Source organism: Eublepharis macularius, chromosome 2 (genome assembly GCF_028583425.1).
Source record: "Eublepharis macularius isolate TG4126 chromosome 2, MPM_Emac_v1.0, whole genome shotgun sequence".
In the NCBI taxonomy this organism is placed as follows: domain Eukaryota; kingdom Metazoa; phylum Chordata; class Lepidosauria; order Squamata; family Eublepharidae; genus Eublepharis; species Eublepharis macularius.
This window is the reverse complement of record NC_072791.1, coordinates 14,363,236-14,383,871: the sequence shown is the minus strand read 5'-3', so window position 1 is coordinate 14,383,871 and position 20,636 is coordinate 14,363,236. Positions and strand designations below refer to the sequence as shown.

The 20,636-nt window shown below is 45.1% G+C and overlaps 1 protein-coding gene across 1 annotated transcript in view; it reads left to right on the top strand.

Moving 5' to 3' along the window:
- The window catches only part of KCNH5 (potassium voltage-gated channel subfamily H member 5), a 302,905-nt gene extending 284,374 nt beyond the window's left edge, over positions 1-18,531 (top strand). The window contains exon 11 of the mRNA XM_054971983.1: positions 17,584-18,531. Coding sequence (XP_054827958.1) covers positions 17,584-18,531 — 948 coding nt within the window. The remainder of the gene's footprint in view (positions 1-17,583) is intronic.
- Positions 18,532-20,636: the final 2,105 nt, after the last annotated feature.

Below are 20,636 nucleotides of genomic sequence, written 5' to 3'. Positions count from 1 at the left end.
TTATAGTAATGATTGATTGATTGATTGATATCATTTATAGTCTGCCTTTCTCACTGAGACTCAAGGCAGATTACACAGATACTAATACAATCAGTATCAAGTACATTTCATACAGTATCAAGGACATTTCCATACAGTGTCAAAGACATTTCCATAAACAATGCCATAGGGTAAATAGACAAAAGTTTACAAAGACATAGCATTAGCAAGAATCTAATACAGAGTAGAAGAAATACTGATACAGAACATTATCAGTTCTAGAACTGACATTAGACAACATGAAGCACAGAGAGTACATAGGAGTACATATTTAAAGCAATAGATAATATGAAAGGCAGCATAGAGGTAAAGTCTATAGTCCCTGACTCATTAGCGAAGCATCTGAGACCCTATCCCTACAGATCTCCTATCTGAGTAAAAAGCCTTTTTGAATAATTCGGTTTTGCATCATTTGCAGAAAGCCAGGAGAGTGGAGCCTCTCCTGACCTCCTCAGGCAGGTTGTTCCACAGGGTAGGGGCCACCATAGAGAAAGCTCATGTACGGGCTGTTGTTGATTTTGTCCATGTGCAAGCTGGCACCTACAGGAGACCCTGTTCAGATGAGCAAAGCTGCCATGGAAAAACATAGGGAGGGAGGTGGTTCTGTAGCTATGTCAGAGTATCAGTTTTTATGGTAATAATGCAAGATAGTAATAGTAGTAGCAGTAGTAGTAATCGTTGTCATCATCATCGTAGAAATCATCACAGTTTATACCCTGACTTTCTGCCCTCATTTGGTCCACCAAGATGGCTAACAGATTAAAAACATACATAATAACAACATGTCTTAAAAACATTAAAACCAAACAAAACACATCATTAAAACAATTAAAACAAAGATAAAATATACATGCAAAAATATAAAAGCAGCAATTAAAACATAGGGTAAGAAAGAGGAATCACTGGGAGAATATCAGTGTCCAGTGATGCCGTTCTCATGTTTACTCCTCTCCCCCACCAGCCCTACAGCAGTAGGCACCGTCCTCAGGCCCTGCAGCACCGCCTCTGCCAGTACCTCAGCTGCAGGTGCCTCTACAGAGCCCCAGGCCACCTTCACCATTAGGACAGCAGCAGCCAATGCCCAGGCACAACCCTGGGGAACAGCCTCCAGCCACCCAGCTGACTCACCCTTCTCCTGCAGTTGCCCAGGCAGCTCCACCTCAGCCAGGCCCACAGGAGGTTGTCGGCAGCATGAGCCGGGCAAGCACAGGCCCCGAGCTGGGAAGGGAGCCACTGGAGAGCCCCCAGAAGCAGCAGGAGTGAGCCAGGTAGAGAACAGAGCAAATGCCCCACCCTGGGCTGGGATGGAGTCGGTGGGACCAGGAGACTGCAGAATATACCCAGCCATGCTATCGGATTGGCTGGGAGAAGGGCCATTCAGGGAGGCTGGGTGAGGACTGGGAGAAAACCCAGGGAGGTGGGGCAATGGGAATCCTTTAAAGGCAATTTCCTGTGATGCCTGAGGAGGAAGTGAAGGGAGAGGCAGCTGGAGTCCGCTGTCACTTCCAGGGCAGGAGAAGGAACAAGGAGTTGCAACTCCCTTCCCTGCTCGTCTGAGGCTGGAGGACACCTGCCTGGGGAGCTGGCAGGATGGCAGACAGTCAAGTGGAGGTGCTGGTGAGGGAGAAGCCTCACAGCCAGGTGAAACAAAAAAGTCTTCACTCACCAGTGGAGGATGGCAGCAGAAGGAGACAAATGAGTCTCTGAGGATAGAGTTCTAGAGCTTTGTGCCACAACCGAGGAGGCCCACTCCTGGGTTGCCACCAGCCTGATCTCAGGTGGGAGCACCCGAAGTAAGTTCTCAGAAGATCATAGATTCATAGATGATGATGGTGGTGATGATAGCAGTTGGGTAGGTTTGTAAGAGAGTAGGCAGTCCTTCAGGTATGCTGAGGCCCCAAGCCAGCAGAACGGGGTCACCAGTGCAGGATAACCTATTCTAAATCATTGTTGATTTAGAACAGTAACTCATTTTAGCATTTTGCTGTATCACCAAATCATCCTTCCCCCGCCCCCCCCAAACTCACAGCAGCTTCCACCCAAGAAACTTTAAACAAAAACAATAACAGTATACATTGTTTAAGAAACTCAACAACACTAAAAACCAAACAGGATAAAGTTTCAAGAAAATCTTGAGATTAAACAATTCACTTTTGGAGCGGGAGAGCCTTTAGCTCACATCTAGGGGCGGCGCAAGGGTTTACCACGCTCGCGGGCGGCCGGCCGGGCACCCCTGCGCGCGCGCATGTGCGCGCGCGCACCAGGCTGCGTGATGAGGTCACGCGTGACATCATCACAGGAGCGCACGCGCCGCCACTGGCCCAATTGCTGCGGTGGGCGGCCTCCGAGCTCTCCCGCTCGGTTGCCTGTGCCACCGCAGATGCCTGCCTGTGGTGGCTGCGCCTGGCCGGGGGCTTGTGCTGGCGGCGGCAGCGGTGCAGGGTGGGAGGGATAGGAGGCTGGTGCTTTGTGGCATGTGCTCCTGCACGCCGCGCCTCCTCCGGCACTCCCTCCGGCACCCTGCGCCTGCGGCCACCGCCTACCTGGCCTCAATAGGCCCGCCGGCCCTGCTCACATCTCAAGGGCCTTCTGGAAAAGAACAGTCCGGAAGGCCATCAATAAGATGTCCAACCTAGAGTTGCCAACTCCACCTTGGGAACTTCTTGGAGATTAGGGTGGATCTTGGGGAGGGTGGAGTTTGGGGAAGGGAAGGACTCCAGCAGGGTATAATTCCATAGAGCCCACCCTCTGAAGCTGCCATTTGCTCCAGGGGAACTGGTCTCTGTAGACTGGAGATCAGTTGTAATGCCAGGAGATCTCCACCCCCCACTGGGAGGTTGGCAACTGTAGTCCAGCTGGATCTCCCATGGGAAGGGAGTTTTTAACCTCCTTTATCCTTAAGATGTCCCATGTTCCTATCTTCAGCAGAAGCCCTTGCACCTTCCATGAGTCAGTGCTTGAGTGGTTTAAGAAGAAACGGCACATTTGTGGCTGTGTTGAAAATTTGTGATGTTCCTAGCAGGGAGTCTTTTCCTCTTCTCCTCCCCACACATGCTTGAATGTTTGTAAAGCAGTAAAAAAAATCCATGAAAAAGACTATTATTCTCTAGCATTTCTCTCCAGCAGCTAGGGGAAGACTAAGTCCTCGATATCTCCTTTCCAGGCAAAATTCCAGCTTGAAAGACCACAGGCGTATAGCGAGGTGTTCTGATTCTGGAGATTAACCAATTGTCAGCTACTCTTTCTCTCCTGCAACCGCCGACCCCGCATGAGATTTAACAATGCCATTTTAACAGTCAAATGCGGCTTCTAGGACAGGGGGATTTTGCTGAATTTATTGGGAGAGCAATTTAAGTGACAGGCTAGTTTGCCTGGAAGACTGAATTGCAAATCAAAGTGAAACTGCCTAAGGGGGGGAAATACCTTCACAATGTTTTAATTGCAATAAATGCTGGTTTTTTGTTATCCCTCCTGAGACACCCAGTTACTGGAATCAGCAAGACAAAGATTCATTCTTGCGAACTAATAAAACGAAAGCACCAGAGCTGGAGTTTGAAGCACCAACGGCACATAGAAGTCTGTACCTTGAGAATGTCCAAAACCATTCCCATGAGATAGTGCTCTGGACAGCAGCTGTGACCAATCAAAAGCCACTTTGCAAGTATGGTGGAGAGTTCGAGCAGCCTAGCAGTTGAAAAGAAGGAGCTGGTAACCAACCAGACGGTCTCTTGTTTGCATATGGACTCCAGCAATAGCATGTGAAGCAATCTTCTGGAGAACAATGCATAGCCACTTCTGCATACTACTGAATGGGAAGGGGACACAACACCCTTATCTAACTAAACATGGCACCGTCGGAATTATGGAAGGAGGTTGGGCTAGGCTGTGATAGTCCTAAATGCAGATCCACCATGAAGTGTGCTAGATGACTATAGACCAGTCACCCTCTCTCAGCCTGATGTGCCGCCTCCTAGCTACTCATAGTGTCTCTCTACACAAGACATCTTACACAGGGATGCTCAAACGAAAGATCTTACACTTGTTCTCCCATTGTGGATATACATCCATTGCTAGGTAGAGAGAGTACACTTGAATATAAGACCACGCAGAAAGTAAGTCACTTGAGCATCCCCGTGTAAGATGTTTTGTGTAGAGAGACTCGTAGTCCACCCGACATCTATCAAAGCCCGTGTTTGCACTGTAGTAGCTCCTTGAAGAGATGGGAGATACCATATGTAGATACTTTTCAGTGGGGCTGTGAGCAGTTTTGTTTGCTGGGCCTTTTATTAATTAATTTATTTAGGAGATTTTTATGTCACTCTCTCCAGAGTCCTGCTCGACTTTTAGCGGGGTACAGGATGCAGGCATTGGGGTAGTACTTGCGGACTGACTGCTCTTTGTGCATGTAAGCCACCTTCAGCCACAAAGAAAAGGTGGAGTGTAAATATCTGAAATAAATGAAATAACTTTTCTCAAGAGGATGTTGTCTGGGTAAAATGGAGGAGGAGAGAAGTAGGTAAACCATCCCAAATTCCTTGATGGAAAGGCAGAATCAAAAATGTTTTTAATAATTTATTTACCACAATTAACTAAAGGCCTCAGAAGCCCTAGTAGGGTTTTTGAGCTCCATAAGAAAACCAGAGCCATAACATGAGCTGAAAAGCATGCGTGCAATGCGGATGTGTCCTGTTTGGGGGATGAAAGTGTTCTTTCTCCCTTCCATCAATATCCTTTGCTTTTCTGGCACGTTCAAAGTATTCAGATTGGGGGAGGGGGAGGCAATGAATATACATGATGTAATCATCATCACCATCATCATCATAAACCCTTGGAGAATTTATCCCTCTATTTCTGAGCTCCCTGACAACATGTATTAGAAGCTTTCAAATCCCTTTATCATTACTTAATCCACTCGCTGGCAATTTTCCGCCTGCTTTTTTTTGTAAATAATTTTACATAACAAATGGTGTGCAAGAGTTGCTTCATTTGGACAACTTCAATGCCCAGGTCTTTCTGCATGCTCACTTTTGATGAGCGTATTTATAGACCGTGTTACATAATGAGGATTAGTTTTTGTCCAACCAGTGTTTCTTTTGCCGACTGCTCAGTGCATACACGCTTAATGGAGTTCCAGCGCTGAAAGTTTACACTGTAATTGGCGTTCAGGGAGTTCTTAGCTTGAAGCTTCTCAGAATATCCTTACTTTAAAAATCCGTTCTAATTTTGAATCAAAGGGGGATGTAAGACAAAAACTTGGAAAATAAGCTCTTAGTTAAAATTACTGCCTACCAGTGTTGTCCCCAGTTATAAACTGACTCTGTGCATTTGGGATTTTGTCACCCATCCAGAAAAAGCGATTTCCATAGATTTGGGAACTTAATATGCATTATCCACAGTGGGGTCCCAAAGCTGGTTTGAAATTTCTTCGCAGAGGCTACTGGGAATTGTAGTTCTGAGAAAGCCATGCTTGGAATAACAAATGGAATTTTTAGCACCTTACCAAAAAAATCCCATGACAGTTAAAATGGTATAAAATCCTGCAGAGGTACCAATCCCATTCATAGCTGCACCATAAGGAGAAATTTTACAGATACAACTTTTCCTCCTCCCACAACCCCAGGATGAACAAGATTCGGGTCCAATAGCACCATAAAGACCAACAAGAATTCCTGGGGATGAGCTTTCAAGAGTCTTTGACGTTAACTTCCTTGAATTACTCCCATCAACAAAGAGAAGACCTTCCAAAGAAGAAGAAGCAAAACCATACTGTTAATGCCATGCACAAATTTGTGGCCACGATACTGTGGCTTTCACAAGAATTTTGGGTTTCCCACCCTTGCTTTACACGTTATCAAGTGTGTTTTTGAATTAATGCGTTCCTTTTGCATTGTGGCCCAAATTCACACTAGAGGAATTCCATCTTAATAAAGAAAGCTGCACTGACAAAGGGTGATAAGCCACAGTTAACAGAGGTCTGAATCCTGACCAACAACAGCTCTCCCGATACAGAAAATAACGTAGCAAAGGAAGAAAGTTCCCGCGGGAGAAAAATACTCTACTCTGTGTATATTACAACATTTAAAGTGCTCAAGTGCTAATTAATATGGTTTTGTACCAGTTCATATAAATTCAATATTCAAATATTATAATACATAATAGTTATACATATATTATAAAGTGACAGGCATTGATTTTTTCCAGCATGTATCAAAGACACTCAACATGCAAAGATGATATCTCCGGGGAAGGCAACTATGCAAGCACTGTCCAAAAGTCTTAAATATTCATTCACAAAATTTGTTGTCCTTCTTATTATTGCTATTGTTAGGATATAACAATATGTTACAGTTGCCAGAGGTGGCTGGAGGCAGACAGCGTGGCCAGCTGAAGGAGGAGCCACAGTGCTTCACAACAGTGCCACCTCTTGGTGCCAAAACTTGACAGGGTGTTGTGATGGGGCCAGGGAATGGAGCATAGGAGCTGGACGAGGAGCTCCCTTTGTCCACTGGTCCCCTGACACCCCCAAGGCAGGAGGAACTCCTGGTCGACCAAGGGACAACCAGCTGGAGGGGAAGGAGGTCATCTCAGTTGTCCCCCTAGCTGAAGGGGTGAGAAGCCTGCCTCCATGGCTACGTCTGGGATGCTTCTATGGGAAGAAGAGAAGAGAAGCATTTTAGCTCTGGTATCTCTGAAGGCTCGCCTGTGTCTCCTTCATCCAGGCATTTCCCACTTGGTTGCCAGGACGACAGCTGGGAAATGGGGGAGGGGGAGCTTCCTCATAGTTAAATTGAGTGGGGCAGTGGTTTCCTTTCTGCCTGTCAGGGGCCCCTCCTACTTTGGCTCTTTTTTAAATATGAAGTTCCTTATCTGGCCAACAGATCTTGAGCAATGCCATACTAAATTCTACAACAATAAAAATAAATAATAATAATTTTTAAAAACCCATTTTTAAAAGTCCTGACTTTACCACACTTAAAATCCATTGGGGATCGATCAAGATCAGGGCTCATTTTGAGGGGGAACGCGCAGGAATGCAGTTCCAGCAGTTCCCCAAAGAGGTCACATGTCAGATGGCCCCGCCCACCTGACTCTCAGCCATTTTGGGCCCGTTTCAGCCTGGATCGGGGCTGAAACAGTCCGGATCGAGCCTCTGATGGGTGGTGGATCACTCTCCCACTCAGCAGCAGCCCGATCCTGACCATTTTGGGCCCTTTTTTGGCCATTTTCAGCCCCCTTCTGCCATTTTGGACCCAATTTTGGCCCTGAATGGCCAGGATTGGGTCCAAAACAGCCAGGATAGGTGATGTCAGGGGGTGTGGCATATGCAAATCAGTTATGCTAATGACACACTTCCAGTGATGTCAAGGGGCATTGCATATGCTAATGAGTTATGCTAATGAGTTCCTCTAGATCTTTTTCCACAAAATGACCCCTGATCAAGATAGATCATTACCAGTGCTGATTTCTCCACACTCCCTACCCTTCTGCCCACCCCACCCTACCCCACCCTATCCAATCACGGCTGCCATTGTCATTCAAAGGCTATTATTCAGTTTCTGTAATCCCTCTCCTTTCCAAGATATAAGGACAGATGGACTCACATTCTAGCCATATCTGAAGAAGTGATCTGTGACTCACGAAAGCTCATACCCTACCACTAATTTTGTTAGTCTTATAGGTACTACTGGATTCTTGATCTTTCTACTGTTAAAATCCTTTGAATTTAAAAACATAAGCCAAAAATTTGTCTACAGCCAGTGTTATTTCTAAGTCCACACCTTCCAGAAGTATTTTTATCTTGTCTGGTATGGCCAACCCTTCATTGTCACAGAAAATAAGAGTAAGACACACATACCGTGAAAAAAGTTACATTCCAATAAACAATGCTCCAAAGTTTCTGTGTGTCTGGTAGCACAGTCACATAGTCTATCAGAATATGGAATCCTTTATACTCGACCTTGAATAACTTGAGAAGGAACAAAATTTAGTCATGCAAGCATAAATGCTCTCCTGTGGCATGGAACTACCTTGGCTCCATTGTGTCCTCCATCAGGTGAGGGCAATGGAACCACTAGGGCTTTTTTGGCTTTCCAGTCCAGCCCCCAAGCAAGCAAGACTAAAGCTGGGATAGAATGACTTGTCTAGGTCCACCTAAAGGCCACCTAAAATGTTCAGGGCAGATACAAGATCCGGACCTACAACTAGCGGTTTGCGTAAGGGGTTGTTCATTTTCATTTTCGTTTCGTTTTGGAATTTCAGAAAGAGCATTAAGTCTCATTTTCACGAAGTTTCGGAAAAGTTGATATTGCTTCATAAATTTATTTCAGAGCACTTTTTTGGGGTTCAGGAATGCCAGGTTGCTGGCAGAAATAATGGGGATGCCACGGCAATCCCTGGACTTACCAGCTGATAGGGAAGGGAGGAGCCAGTTGGAGCCCGGCTATCCCGGCTGGGGGCTCCCACTCTCACTCCTGCACAGCAGAGGCAACAAGAATGGTTGTTGCAAGTTGGGAATATCCAAAAGCACCCCTACCTACAACACTGCTACATATAGTCACACAGGCTTGCATACTAAACGATGCTTTTTCAGGTTGATGACACTAAAGGATGGGGTGGAGGAAGGGAATCGGGTCTGCAGCAGGTAGGGAGAATCAGCAAAAACCATCCGTTTCTCCCAAGCCAGACTGGCCCTTTAATTTACAGGAAAATTCCCTGTTGGGTCTCTGCCAGGAACACACAGTGCCAAGCCCCAGCAGCTCTGCCTGAGCCTCCGGGGCCACTTGGCCTGGACCCCTCATCAGCCACAGTAGTTGGTGTCAGCTCACAAATTGCCTCCCACTTCACTTCTTCCAATCTGGGGGAGGATGCAGCAGGAGAGCTAAAGCCCATCATTAGCCTCACGGTGGCCCTGCAGCACTGGTTTGTAGCACAACAGGAGCCACTGAGAGCCAAGCTACAAGTGATGAATTACACTTGCCTGGCAACTGAGCAGACTCACGTCACGTATATTCCTCCCTGTTCACTTGCCATTCAAGTGGAGAGTATGTGAATGGCAAGTGAACAGGGAGGAATACACGTGAGTCTGTTCACTTGCCACTTGCTCACGTGTATTCCTCCCTGTTCACTTGCCAGGCAAGTGTAATTCATCACTTGTAGCTTGGCTCTCAGTTCAACTTGTTCCAAGTCCATCTTCACTTCCCTTTCCTCTCTTGCTGCTTTCCTCCGCAAATGGAAAAGCCGTTCCATTGGAGGAGCAGCTGGCTCTGAGATCCAAGCCATGGACTCCCACTCGACTATACTCGTTTTTTATTCATAAGTTTGTTGAAGCCGGTGTTTGAGGATGCGTTAAAGTCTGGATTGAGTTACCTTGCATTGCCCTAGAGAGATAGAAGAGAAAGATTCGGGTTAGGATAACGGGTAGGGAGAATCTCGCATTACTGCTATCTCACCCGTCCCTGGGTTACAGATAAAGAGAGCTCTTCACTTTCCAGGGCTGACAGTCAGTTAACCTTTACTTAACCTTCACTAGCACTGTTGCCTACCTTTCCCCCCTTCTGACCGTCCCCTCAAATAACCCTCCGGCATAATCCAAGAGAGCAGAAAGGACTGCAACAGTAGCCGTTTTTCTTAAAGCCGCAAGCCAGCAGTGCAGGGCTCACTTTCTAAGCCCCCATATAAGGGAAATAGATTCTGACACTGGATTCCCATCCTATTAATGAGTGCAGTTCTCACCATGCAAGGGAGTGTGTTTCCATTTCCCTTGAGAAAGCCTGTACCCGGTGATTAATTGAGTTCTTTTTTCCATTGGCTTCCCTTGGGATATGGCCCTCGTGTTTACAAATGCCACTGTCTGTGTGGGGATTTGTATTTCCTAAGAGGAGAAAGGAAGAGACAACAAGGGCTTGTCCTATTCTTTTAATTCCCCCCCTCCCTCGGTAATAAAACCCTCATCATATTTCTCATAGAGCATCAGCCGTCAAAGATCCAGAACCATCATGGTTTCATGATAGCGATCTCTATTGGTACTGACATGACATTTCAGAGTAATTTCAAATAAAGTTTTCCTTGGGTGTTTGACTTTGAGATTGTTTTTTAAACCAAATATCTCACTGGTGGAGGTTGAAGGCAATGTTAACCCCGCACTAGTACTTAAAACCCAACAGGTAGAAAATAGCATGCTACCGTATACCAAGTCATACCATTGGTCCATTGCATCTCATGGGAAGTAGTGGTTAGTTTGGTAGGGTCAGATTAGGATCTGGGAAACCCAAGTTTGAATCCCTGCTCTGCCATGGAAGCTCACTGGGTGACCTTGGGCTAGTCATACACTCTCAGCCTAACCTACCTCACAGGGTTGCTGTGAGGATAAAATGGCGATAGAGAGCCACTTTGGGTTCCCATTGGGGAAAATGATGGGGTATAAATAAAGGAAACAATAGTTCTTCAGGGTTTCAGAAGGAAGCTTTTCCTAGCTTCCTTCGTGAGATGATCCTTCAATACCAGGCAGTGAACCTAGGATTTTCTGCATGCAAAAAAATTGCTCTGCTCTCTGTCTATGCATCTTTAAAGCAGCATCCATTTCTTTCTTCTTCCCATTTGATCCCCACATCAATTCTGTAAGGCATATCAGGCTGAGAGAGGGTGACAGGCCCAGTGAACTTCATGGCAGAGTGGGGATTTGAATCCTCTTGTCCCAGGTTCTAGTCCAACACCAGCACTCTAACCACTATACTCCACTCACTCTTGAGCATGTTCCGTGGCCCCTTTCCAAAGCATATCAAGCAAACTTGAATAAGTTCAGTATAACAACCTCCTCGGCACCCACTTTTGCAAATTCTGATGTTAAATAGTCTCCAGATTTTATTTTCTACTTTATGTGTACCCATGCAACACACAAACTTGTCTTACACTGAGTTTGGCCATTGGACCCTTTAGCTCAGGGTCATCTTCTCTGATTGGCAGTGATTTCTTCAATGTATCAGGCAAAGAATGGTCTTTCTCGATACTTGCTGTCGGAGATCTTGTGTGGGGTAGGGACCATGGGGTTCTGAGAACAAGGTGGTGGTGGGCCAAGCCAACCTGGTATGACACCCAGAGATCCTTATAGGAAGGATTCGTTTAAAATAAAGTGATAATAGTTGTTAGTTATATGCAGTACCTGGTACAAAAGCATAGTGGTTAAATGGTTGGGCTGCTCGTCAGCACTCTGTTAATTTGACTCCTAGTACTTCCATGAGCTCAGCAGGTAGCCTTGGGTAAGCTGCTCACAACATTGACTTTGTTCACCACTCTGAGTGGGACACTTATCTGTCTAAAAGAGTGCTATAGTGGTTAAATGGTTGGCCTGCACATCAGCACTCTGCTGGTTTGACTCCCAGTACTTCCATGAGCTCAGCAGGCAGCCTTAGGTAAGCTGCTCCTCTCAGCCCAGCTCCCTAGCTGTATTTTGGGGATAATAACAACATTGACTTTGTTTGCAGCTCTAAGCGGGGCACTATTCCATATAGAAGAGCACTAGAGTGGTTAAATGGTTGGGCTACACATCAGCACTCTGCTGATTTGACTCCCAGTACTTCAATAAGCTCAGCAGGTGGCTTTGGGTAAGCCACTCCTCTCAGCCCCAGCTCTCCAGCTGTGTTGTGGGGATAATAACAACACTGATTTTTTCTTCACTGCTCTGAGCAGGGCACTAATCTGACTGGAAGAGTGCTATAGTGGTTAAATGGTTGGGTTGCACATCAGCACTCTGCTGGTTTGACTCCCAGGACTTCCATGAGCTTTAGGTAAGCCACTCCTCTCAGTCCCAGCTCCCCAGCTGTGTTGTAGGGATAACAACAACACTGACTTACTGCTCTGAGCAGGACAGTAATCTGTCTAGAAGAGTGGTATATAAGTGCGATGATGATGATGATGATGATCCAAGCTAACGGTGTTCAGTTGTAAAATTATGTGGCCTTACAGGAGCAAAACAAAAGTCTTGTTGTCTAGTTTGATTTTTTTAAAAAATTAGTTATTTATTTTTGCAAGGGGCTTAAGAGGATGGATATGAATGATGACATTAAAATTGCACATATGCCAATAAAGCAGCACTGAAACAGAAACATCAAACCACCTTAAATCAGCAGACAAAAACAATATGCACGTACATGCTGTCAAGTGGCAACCAATTGATGGCAACTAGAGGTGGGCACGATCCAAAAAAAATTACCGATCAAGCTGATCATGGATCCGCGCCTGCAACGAACTCAAATCACCGATCCACACCGATCAACTTTCCGATCCGTGGATTGGATCAGGGAGACCAAAGTGGAGGGGCGCCCCGCTGTTCCCAGCTATGTGGGAAGGTGGGTGGTGGCGGTGACTGCTGGGCCCGGCGGGCACGGGGAGGGGACGTTCACACACACACTGCTGTGTGTGCAGGGTTGAGTATGTGCATGTGCAAATCCCACCAAAACTCATAATGCGATTGTGTCTTTGATATTGGGAATCACGGGCTGGGCTTCCTCTGTCCTGATATGATGGATATAGTATGTGATATGGATCCACTTGCTTGAGCAGATCCAGGCTCATCTACTTAAAAGTGGCTATGCCAAGCATCCTAGGGATTGTGTAAAAGTAGGGCTGCTAAGCCCTGGTGAGTGTGCGGGATCCCCCACCCTAAGCAACCATTGCCAATTGGTATTGCAAGAGTGACAATGTTACTTCCAGGGAAAACCCAGAAGTGATAGTGGGTAGCCGTGGGATTGCCAGAAACTCTATTGTTTTACCGTATGGTTTTACCATAGAATTTCTGGTGATTCCTAGATCTACCTGTCATCACTTTCATGTTTCTACTGGAAGTGATATTGTTATGCTCATGCCACAAACACACCATGTCCTCCTATCGGTTACCAGACTCAGCCTCACAACCCTATGTGGGGGGAGTAATGGCCTTCCCTTTGGAGGCTCAGTGCCTTTAAGCATGGAAGTTCCAATCTTCGTAAATAGAATTCCACCCTTAATAGGCCTATTTTCCATGAATCCTTTTCCAAAGCGATCAGCTATTTATTTATTAACTCTTAAATCCTATTTCTCACTCCAAGTGGTGCTAGATCATCTGGCCTGTATGTTTCACCCCCACTTTTTCATTTTTTAAAAAGTGTTGTCATTTTTTAGTGTGTTTTTTAATATTGTTTTTTAACACCAGGGCTGTATTACGTTTTGTAAAGTGACTAGAACACTGGCTGGCAGTAGGAGAGGTGTGTGTGTGTGACATATAATTAAAAATTTAATTTGCTGCCCCCTGCCGCTTGCACTGTGGAATATGGGAGTCAAACGAGGGCAAACACAGCTTTTAAATGAAGATGCACGTCCCTGTATTTGGGTCAGAGCAGGGAGATAAAAGCATCAAGCTGGTTTTCTTTTCTATTGCCTTTTCAACTCCATTCTGATGAACATGTTTAAGGTTCAGAATTACGGCAAACAGCTGCATTAACTCAGGTTCGGCAATCATGTCCTTACTGTATTTGAAAGCTTTTAAAAAAATGGATGCCAAGGGGAGCTTTGATCACCGAGTTTATTTTCCGGATTAACATTCAGAGTGTCAAATCGCTCCTGCAACTGCTAGCTCAGTTCTGTAGAAATTACTCTGGCCTTCTGGATACATACACAGAGTACACCAGGAGGAGAAAGCCTTAGGGCCAAGCTACAAGTGATGAATGACACTTGAATGGCAAGTGGATTAAGTGGAGGGCAAGTGAACAGGGAGAAATACACTTGCCGTTCAAGTGTCATTTGTCACTTGTAGCTTGGCCCCAAGATTCGCCTGATTACCACCCTTTGCCCAAACTTCTTTGTTCTGAGAAGGTGAGACATTCGGGCCCCAGTTATGGTTGCCAGCTTGGGGAATTCACGGAGATTCGAGGGTGGTGCCTGGGGAGGGTGGAGTTTGAGGAGCTCAGGGGGCTCTGCGAGTATGGGCTGTGCAGAAGCCATTTCTTCCAGGGGAACTGACCTCTGGAGTCTGGAGATCAGTTGGAATTCTGGAAGTACTCCCCACCTAGAGGTTGGTTACCCTAGGCACAATATAGTGCCAGACACATAGGGATCCCATTCAGCCAGTGGGGGTGGAAGATCCCCTGCTCCCACCTTTTGCCCCCCACCACCGGCGGGGAACATTCATTGTGCCACCCAAAGAGCATTCCCGTGCTTTGCAGTGGGCTGATTTGGGTCCCAAACGGCCCGAATCAGTCCTGTTTGGGGCCCAAATCAGCCCTCAGTGAGGCGTGAGCAGGCTCCCCAGCCTTGTGCAATGGTGTCATTTCCCAGAAGTGATGTCATCACGCTGGTGAAAGAGAGTCCTCAAGCACCAGGAAGGTAAGCTCTGGGTCCCCACTCTCCCACCAGGAGGGTAAGGGGCTCTGGCAACCCTCGTCTGAAGAAGTATCCTTCATAAGGCCCAGTCTCAAGGTTGCTAGGTCCTATGCTATGGTGGGGGATCCACTGCTGGAGAAGAAGCAACAGCCTGCTAAGATTCTAGTTACTGTAAATAATGTCAAAAGAGTAGTTTAGTCTGCTTTTTTCTTAGGGGGAGCTGTGGAGCATTCTCCATGTTTATAGAGTTTATTGAATGTTCCCCACCGGTGGTGGGGAGCAAAAGGTGGGAGCAGGGGATCTTCCACCCTCACTGGCTGAATGGGATCCCTACATGTCTGGTAGTATATTGTGCCTAGGGTAACCGACCTCTAGGTGGGGAGTACTTCCAGAATTCCAACTGATCTCCAGACTACAGAGGTGTATGGGGTGTATAAAATCTTAACCCTCCCTGTGAAGGCTGTCCACCACCCTGTTTTAAATGTGTATTAATACACTGTTGTTTTAATGTTTTAACGTAGATGGATTTTTAATTGTATTTTAATATGTTGTTATCCGCCCTGAGCCCACTCACGGGGAGGGCGGGATAGAAAATTGAAATAAATAAAGAAAAAAAATAAATTTTCTCTTACAGTTCAGCCTACTTCTCGTTTTCTTCCCTCTCTGCTGAGCATTCAGTGCTTGTGCTCTGAAGGCCTCTCTGTTGTGTTAATGCCCTGCAGTCAATTTATTTTATTTATTTTACTTTATCATATTTATACCCTGCCCTCCCTGCGAACAGGCTCAGGATGGCTCACAACAGTAATAGAAAATACAGGATTAACGCACAATAAAATTACAATATAATTAGCAGTGATGGTCTTTTGCAAAAACCTGTTGCAGTAAATTCATCCAAAGTGTGTATTGGATTATGTCCTGAATTCTGCCAACATTCCCCACCATTTGCCACCCTCTGCTGCTGTTCACCTGGGCAACAGGTGGGAAAGTCACCCAGGAATAGAGGAGGCAAGCTGGCAGGCACACAAAGAGTGTACACATGCCAGCATCCTCCAGTGATTGTCATTCCTGGTGCATCCTAAAAGTGATGGGTTGTACCAGGGCTAATTTTTAAAAAATCAGCCCCAAACATAGTGTTTGGGGCCAGTTTTTAAAGAATCGTGCACGATTACAGGTGAGTATCTGTGGCCCCTAGTGCCCCCCTGCTCTCTGGTATTGACAAGGGGGAACCTAGCAAACTTGCCTGGTTTATTTGTTTGTAGTCCACCTTTCTCACTGAGACTCAAGGCGGATTACACCGTGTAAGCCAGTACAATCAACGGCTGGGATATTCGTTAAATAATACATTCAATAAGCAATACAGTAGAAATGTGAAAGCAAGCAGAAATCCGATACGGAGCTGAAACAATGCTGAAACAAGATATAAGTGAGTAGACATGGCATATTAATGTCACGGAGGGCTATCCAGTATGAGCATAATTACAGCAAAAGACAGTACACAGTAGTATAGTGTGATGTCTTCAGAAAAGAGAGGCCACTTCCAAAAGAGTTAAATAAAGATTTATTGTAACTTCATGGTTAATAGGACAAGTTTGGTGTGGTGGTTAAGAGTTTGGTTAAGAGCGGCAGGACTCTAATCTGGAGAGCCAGGTTTGATTCCCTGCTCCTCCGCTTGAAGCCAGCTGGGTGACCTTGGGCCAGTCACAGCTCTCTCAGAGCTCTCTCGGCCCCACCCACCTCACAGGGTGATTGTTGTGGGGATAATAATAACATACTTTGTAAACCACTCTGAGTGGGCATTAAGTTGTCCTGAAGGGTGGTATATAAATCGAATGTTATTAAACCAACAACTGCAGTTACAGAGAGAATAAGCAAAAAACCCAGAACAGAAATAAGGCTTAGGAGAGTAGCTCAGCCTGAAGGTAAGCCCCATCCCACCACCTACGGTGAGCCAAGAGGGCCAATATACTACAATAGTCAACAGTCCCTATAGAGTGAAGTAGAAATGAGATGGAAGAGACCTGAGTGCAACCACCTACAAATGAACCAAAAAGAGGACAAGAGGCCTTGAAAAGGAGGTGGGTGATTGCAAAGTTTGCAGTGATCGCTTACAAGGATTCCTCTGCCCCCATCGCCATTGGAGCTGTCAATTTTCTGCTGCTGATGCTGCCATTGATTCCTGAAGGGGATGGCTGCATCTCGGTCTGGTGTCTCAGGGCCAAACTACAAGTGATGAATGACACAGGTTGGACACTTGTCAGCTTCCCTCAAGTTTTGATGGGAAATGTAGGCAGCTTGGCGGAATGTTGGACAAGTGACATTGAAAAGTCCATTGGACAGCAGTTGGAGAGCCAAGCTGCAAGACCAGGATGCCTACATTTCCCATCAAAACTGGAGGGAAGCTGACAAGTTGTCCAACCTGTGTCCTTCGTCCCTTGTAGCTTGGCCCTCAGTGTTGTTTATTCCACCTTTACCGAGTCTAAACTCCTGACAGTGCTGCCTTCAGCTTCACTGACACAGCCAAAACCAGGATTGGGAAAGACTGGAGCAAAGCTGTAGAAAAGATACCTTGTGTACCTTGAGTTCCTTGGAAGAAAGGTGGGGAAAATGTGGTAGATTCTGAGTCCCTACACAAGACATCTTACACAGGGATGTTCAAGTGACCGACTTTCTATGTGGTCTTATATTCAAGTGTATTCAAATGAGAGAATAAGTGTAAGATCTTTCTCTTGAGCATCCCCGTGTATAGAGAGACTGTGTCAATAGATCATCATATAACATGATATTCTGAGGCAACAAGAGTGTTTCCGCTTCACACTGTAATATCTTCTTGTTTCTTAACTTCCTTTCAATAATCTCTTTTCTTGATATTTGTGTCATTCCCTGAACATTGTGAAATATGTCCTAACTGGGTCCTATGGGGAATATTGTACCACAATGAATAACAATGAAGTACATACAGTTGGGTAGTAATAGTGCTGCAAACAGGGAACAAATGGAATTTTGATATCTGTCTCTATTATCAAAAGTTGCCTTGGACAACAGTCTTTGAATTCAATTTCAAAGAAAATTGCGCCAAAGAGATGTGGAGCTGTTATTCTCTCTAGATCTGTAATATTTTTCCACACTCGAATAGTGTTTGCTTCCCTCCCCCTCCCCAAATTAAAGTCCATGTTGGATTTTTCTTTCTTGTAGATTATTTTCCGGAAAATCAGTGATGTCAAAAAGGAAGAAGAGGAGCGCCTTCGGCAGAAGAATGAAGTGACCTTGAGCATCCCCGTGGACCACCCTGTGAGAAAACTCTTCCAGAAGTTCAAGCAGCAGAAGGAAATGCGAAACCAAGGGACAACAATCATTGACCCAGAGAGGAACACCCTCCAAGTGGAGACTCGGACCATGCAGAATGGAGCCGCCATCACTGGCACAAGTGTGGTTACGGTGTCTCAGATCACACCCATCCAGACGTCCCTGTCTTACGTGAAAACCAACGAAGTCATCAAGCAGAACAATAGGGAATCTATGGAGCTCAAGCCAAATGGCAGCAGCGACCCCAAATGCCTCAAAGTTACTAGCCCCGTGAGGATGAAAAATGGGAATGGGAAAGGGTGGCTCCGATTGAAAAACAACATGGCGAGCCAAGAAGAGAAAAAGGAGGACTGGAACAACGTCACCAAGGCCGAATCCCTGGGGTTGTTGTCCGACGACCCCAAGGGCATCGATTCAGAGAACGACATGACGAAAAACCCTCTGAGGAAAACGGACTCTTGTGACAGTGGGATAACTAAAAGTGACCTTCGTTTGGACAAAGCTGGTGAGAACCGCAGCCCCTTGGAACACAGCCCCATCCAAGCTGATGCAAAGCACCCCTTCTACCCGATCCCTGAACAGGCCTTACAAACCACTCTTCAGGAAGTGAAACACGAACTCAAAGAAGACATCCAATTGCTAAGCAGCAGGATGGCTGTCCTGGAAAAACAGGTGGCAGAGATTTTAAAAATATTGTCTGAGAAGAACACGTCCCAGACACCTTCTCCTCAGTCCCATTCACCTTTGCAGCTACCATCCCAAATACCCTGTCAAGATATTTTTAGTGTTTCAAGGCCCGAATCGCCCGAATCAGAAAAAGACGAAATCCACTTTTAATATAATACGATGCCTATTCCTCTTTATATACATATCCTAGGTGTATACTGCAAAATGGGCGTGCACACCCCCACGCACATATACACGCAGAAAGACACATACGTAATGTGTGTGTTTATATATATATGTGTGTGTATATAAAGTAAATATATATATATAGACATATATATTTTCACTTCCATTCAATATGACTTGAACACAAAAAAAACCAATGGATTTTGATATGTAGATTTATTGCATGTCCAGCTGGATTCTGGTCTGCCAAAGAAAACAGTTATTATCATAGATATTGCTTGTATATTATGCAGTTGACTGCATGCACACTTTCAATTTATTTATAATCTCTATTACAAAATAAAAAAGGATGAATTTTGTTTAAAAAAGAGAGAGAGAAAGAGAAGCCTTCTTTTTCTTCAAATCGCTCTGCCAAGGTTCCCTGAAATGTTGCTTACTTGGTGAATTGAGGTTTCAATTGTTTTTTAAGTCATTTTCAGTTTGGTGTTCCACCCATGCACAAGGAGAGAGCCTCGGTATACCCAGTTGTCATGTTGTGTGCACCACACCTGATTTCCATGTTTTTTTTTCAGGGTACGCATTTGTGCATACTGATGCTGGAAAATGCACAGGTTGCCTCATTCATACAAAATGGCGACTACACGTATGAAGGGGATTATGCATAAAGCACTTTCCCTTATACAACATTAGAGTGCCAAAATCTTAATAATTGAACACATGAACATAAAAAATTGCCTAATGCTCAATCGGACCATTCGTCCATCATTGCCTACTCAGACTGGCAGCACCCCTCCAGAATCTCTAGTAGAGATCTTTCAAATTATGTACTATCTGATACTTTACCTGGATGTGGCAGGGCGTGAACCTGGGACCTTCTGTGTACCAAGCAAGTCTTTGCCACTGAGCCACAGTCACTCCCCTAGGGAGGCTGAATAGGTGATTTCCTTATGCAAGACACAGGGGAATCTTTTGGACCATGTATCATGGCATATCCTTTTATGGATGGGCCAATTTAGGAATTATTGCTGCATTCATGGAATGTTAGTTCTTTAAAAAAATCCTGAGATCTCTCCGTAGGTATAGTTGTGCACTGCTATGCCTTGTGTTACCAAATGTATAGCTTGTATCATCGATCATGGCTGGCCCCACCCACCATATTATGCCCTTTGTTTTATGCTGCTAGACCTACCCAACATGAAGATCAGGCAGAGATCAATAGATTTCCCAAATCAAAATGAAAGCCAAGGGATATCTGTTACTCCGGCATTTCTCTCTGTATGGTCATTTCGAGAGAGGGGGACCAAAGAGGTTGGAACAAAAGGGGGGAAAATCTCTTATTGTTATAAGAGAAAAGATTTAAAACATTGGTATAAATTGAATTAATCATATCAAAATACATATGTAGAATTAAAAACATCCACAATATGTTTCAACATATAAGTACTAACACCTTGTATATATACATAATAAAATCACTCATATACAGGTAAATTAGGACATTTCATTTCCGTGGGTACAAAAACCAGTCACATTTCAACCCAACGGCCTTCCTCACTGGTATATATATATATCTCATAAACAGCACTCCATCAATATAATAAATAAAACACAAATGCACAAAATAGACACTGAGGCATAATATAGAGCAGCGTGGAGTGAATTCCTCGAGATTTTCGCACTGAACAGCATGAAATAAGGGCAATGCATCAAGACAGAGATTATTATTCCTTTGCCTATAAGTCTCTTAGAAAGGCTGACTATAAATGACATCATCAACAACAACAACAACAACAATAGCCAGGTCAAGAAGAGTATAAGGTTCAAGATGGAGTGCTGAATATTGAGCAACAATGAAAAATGTATGGTCTTTCGCCTAATTTGCACCCAACACCGAGATGCGAAAGTAGCTCGGAATTACTTATTGATATTCTGTCTCTTTAGGTAGGGGTGGAGGAAGGGGTCTAAGCAGAAGATGGGGGATACCACCTTGGCCATTTTCTTCCTGGCACTCTGTATGAGCCTGTCCTCATTTACTTTCATCCCTTTCAAAAACTGCTCCAGATTTTACAGTTGTATCGTATTGGTGGAAT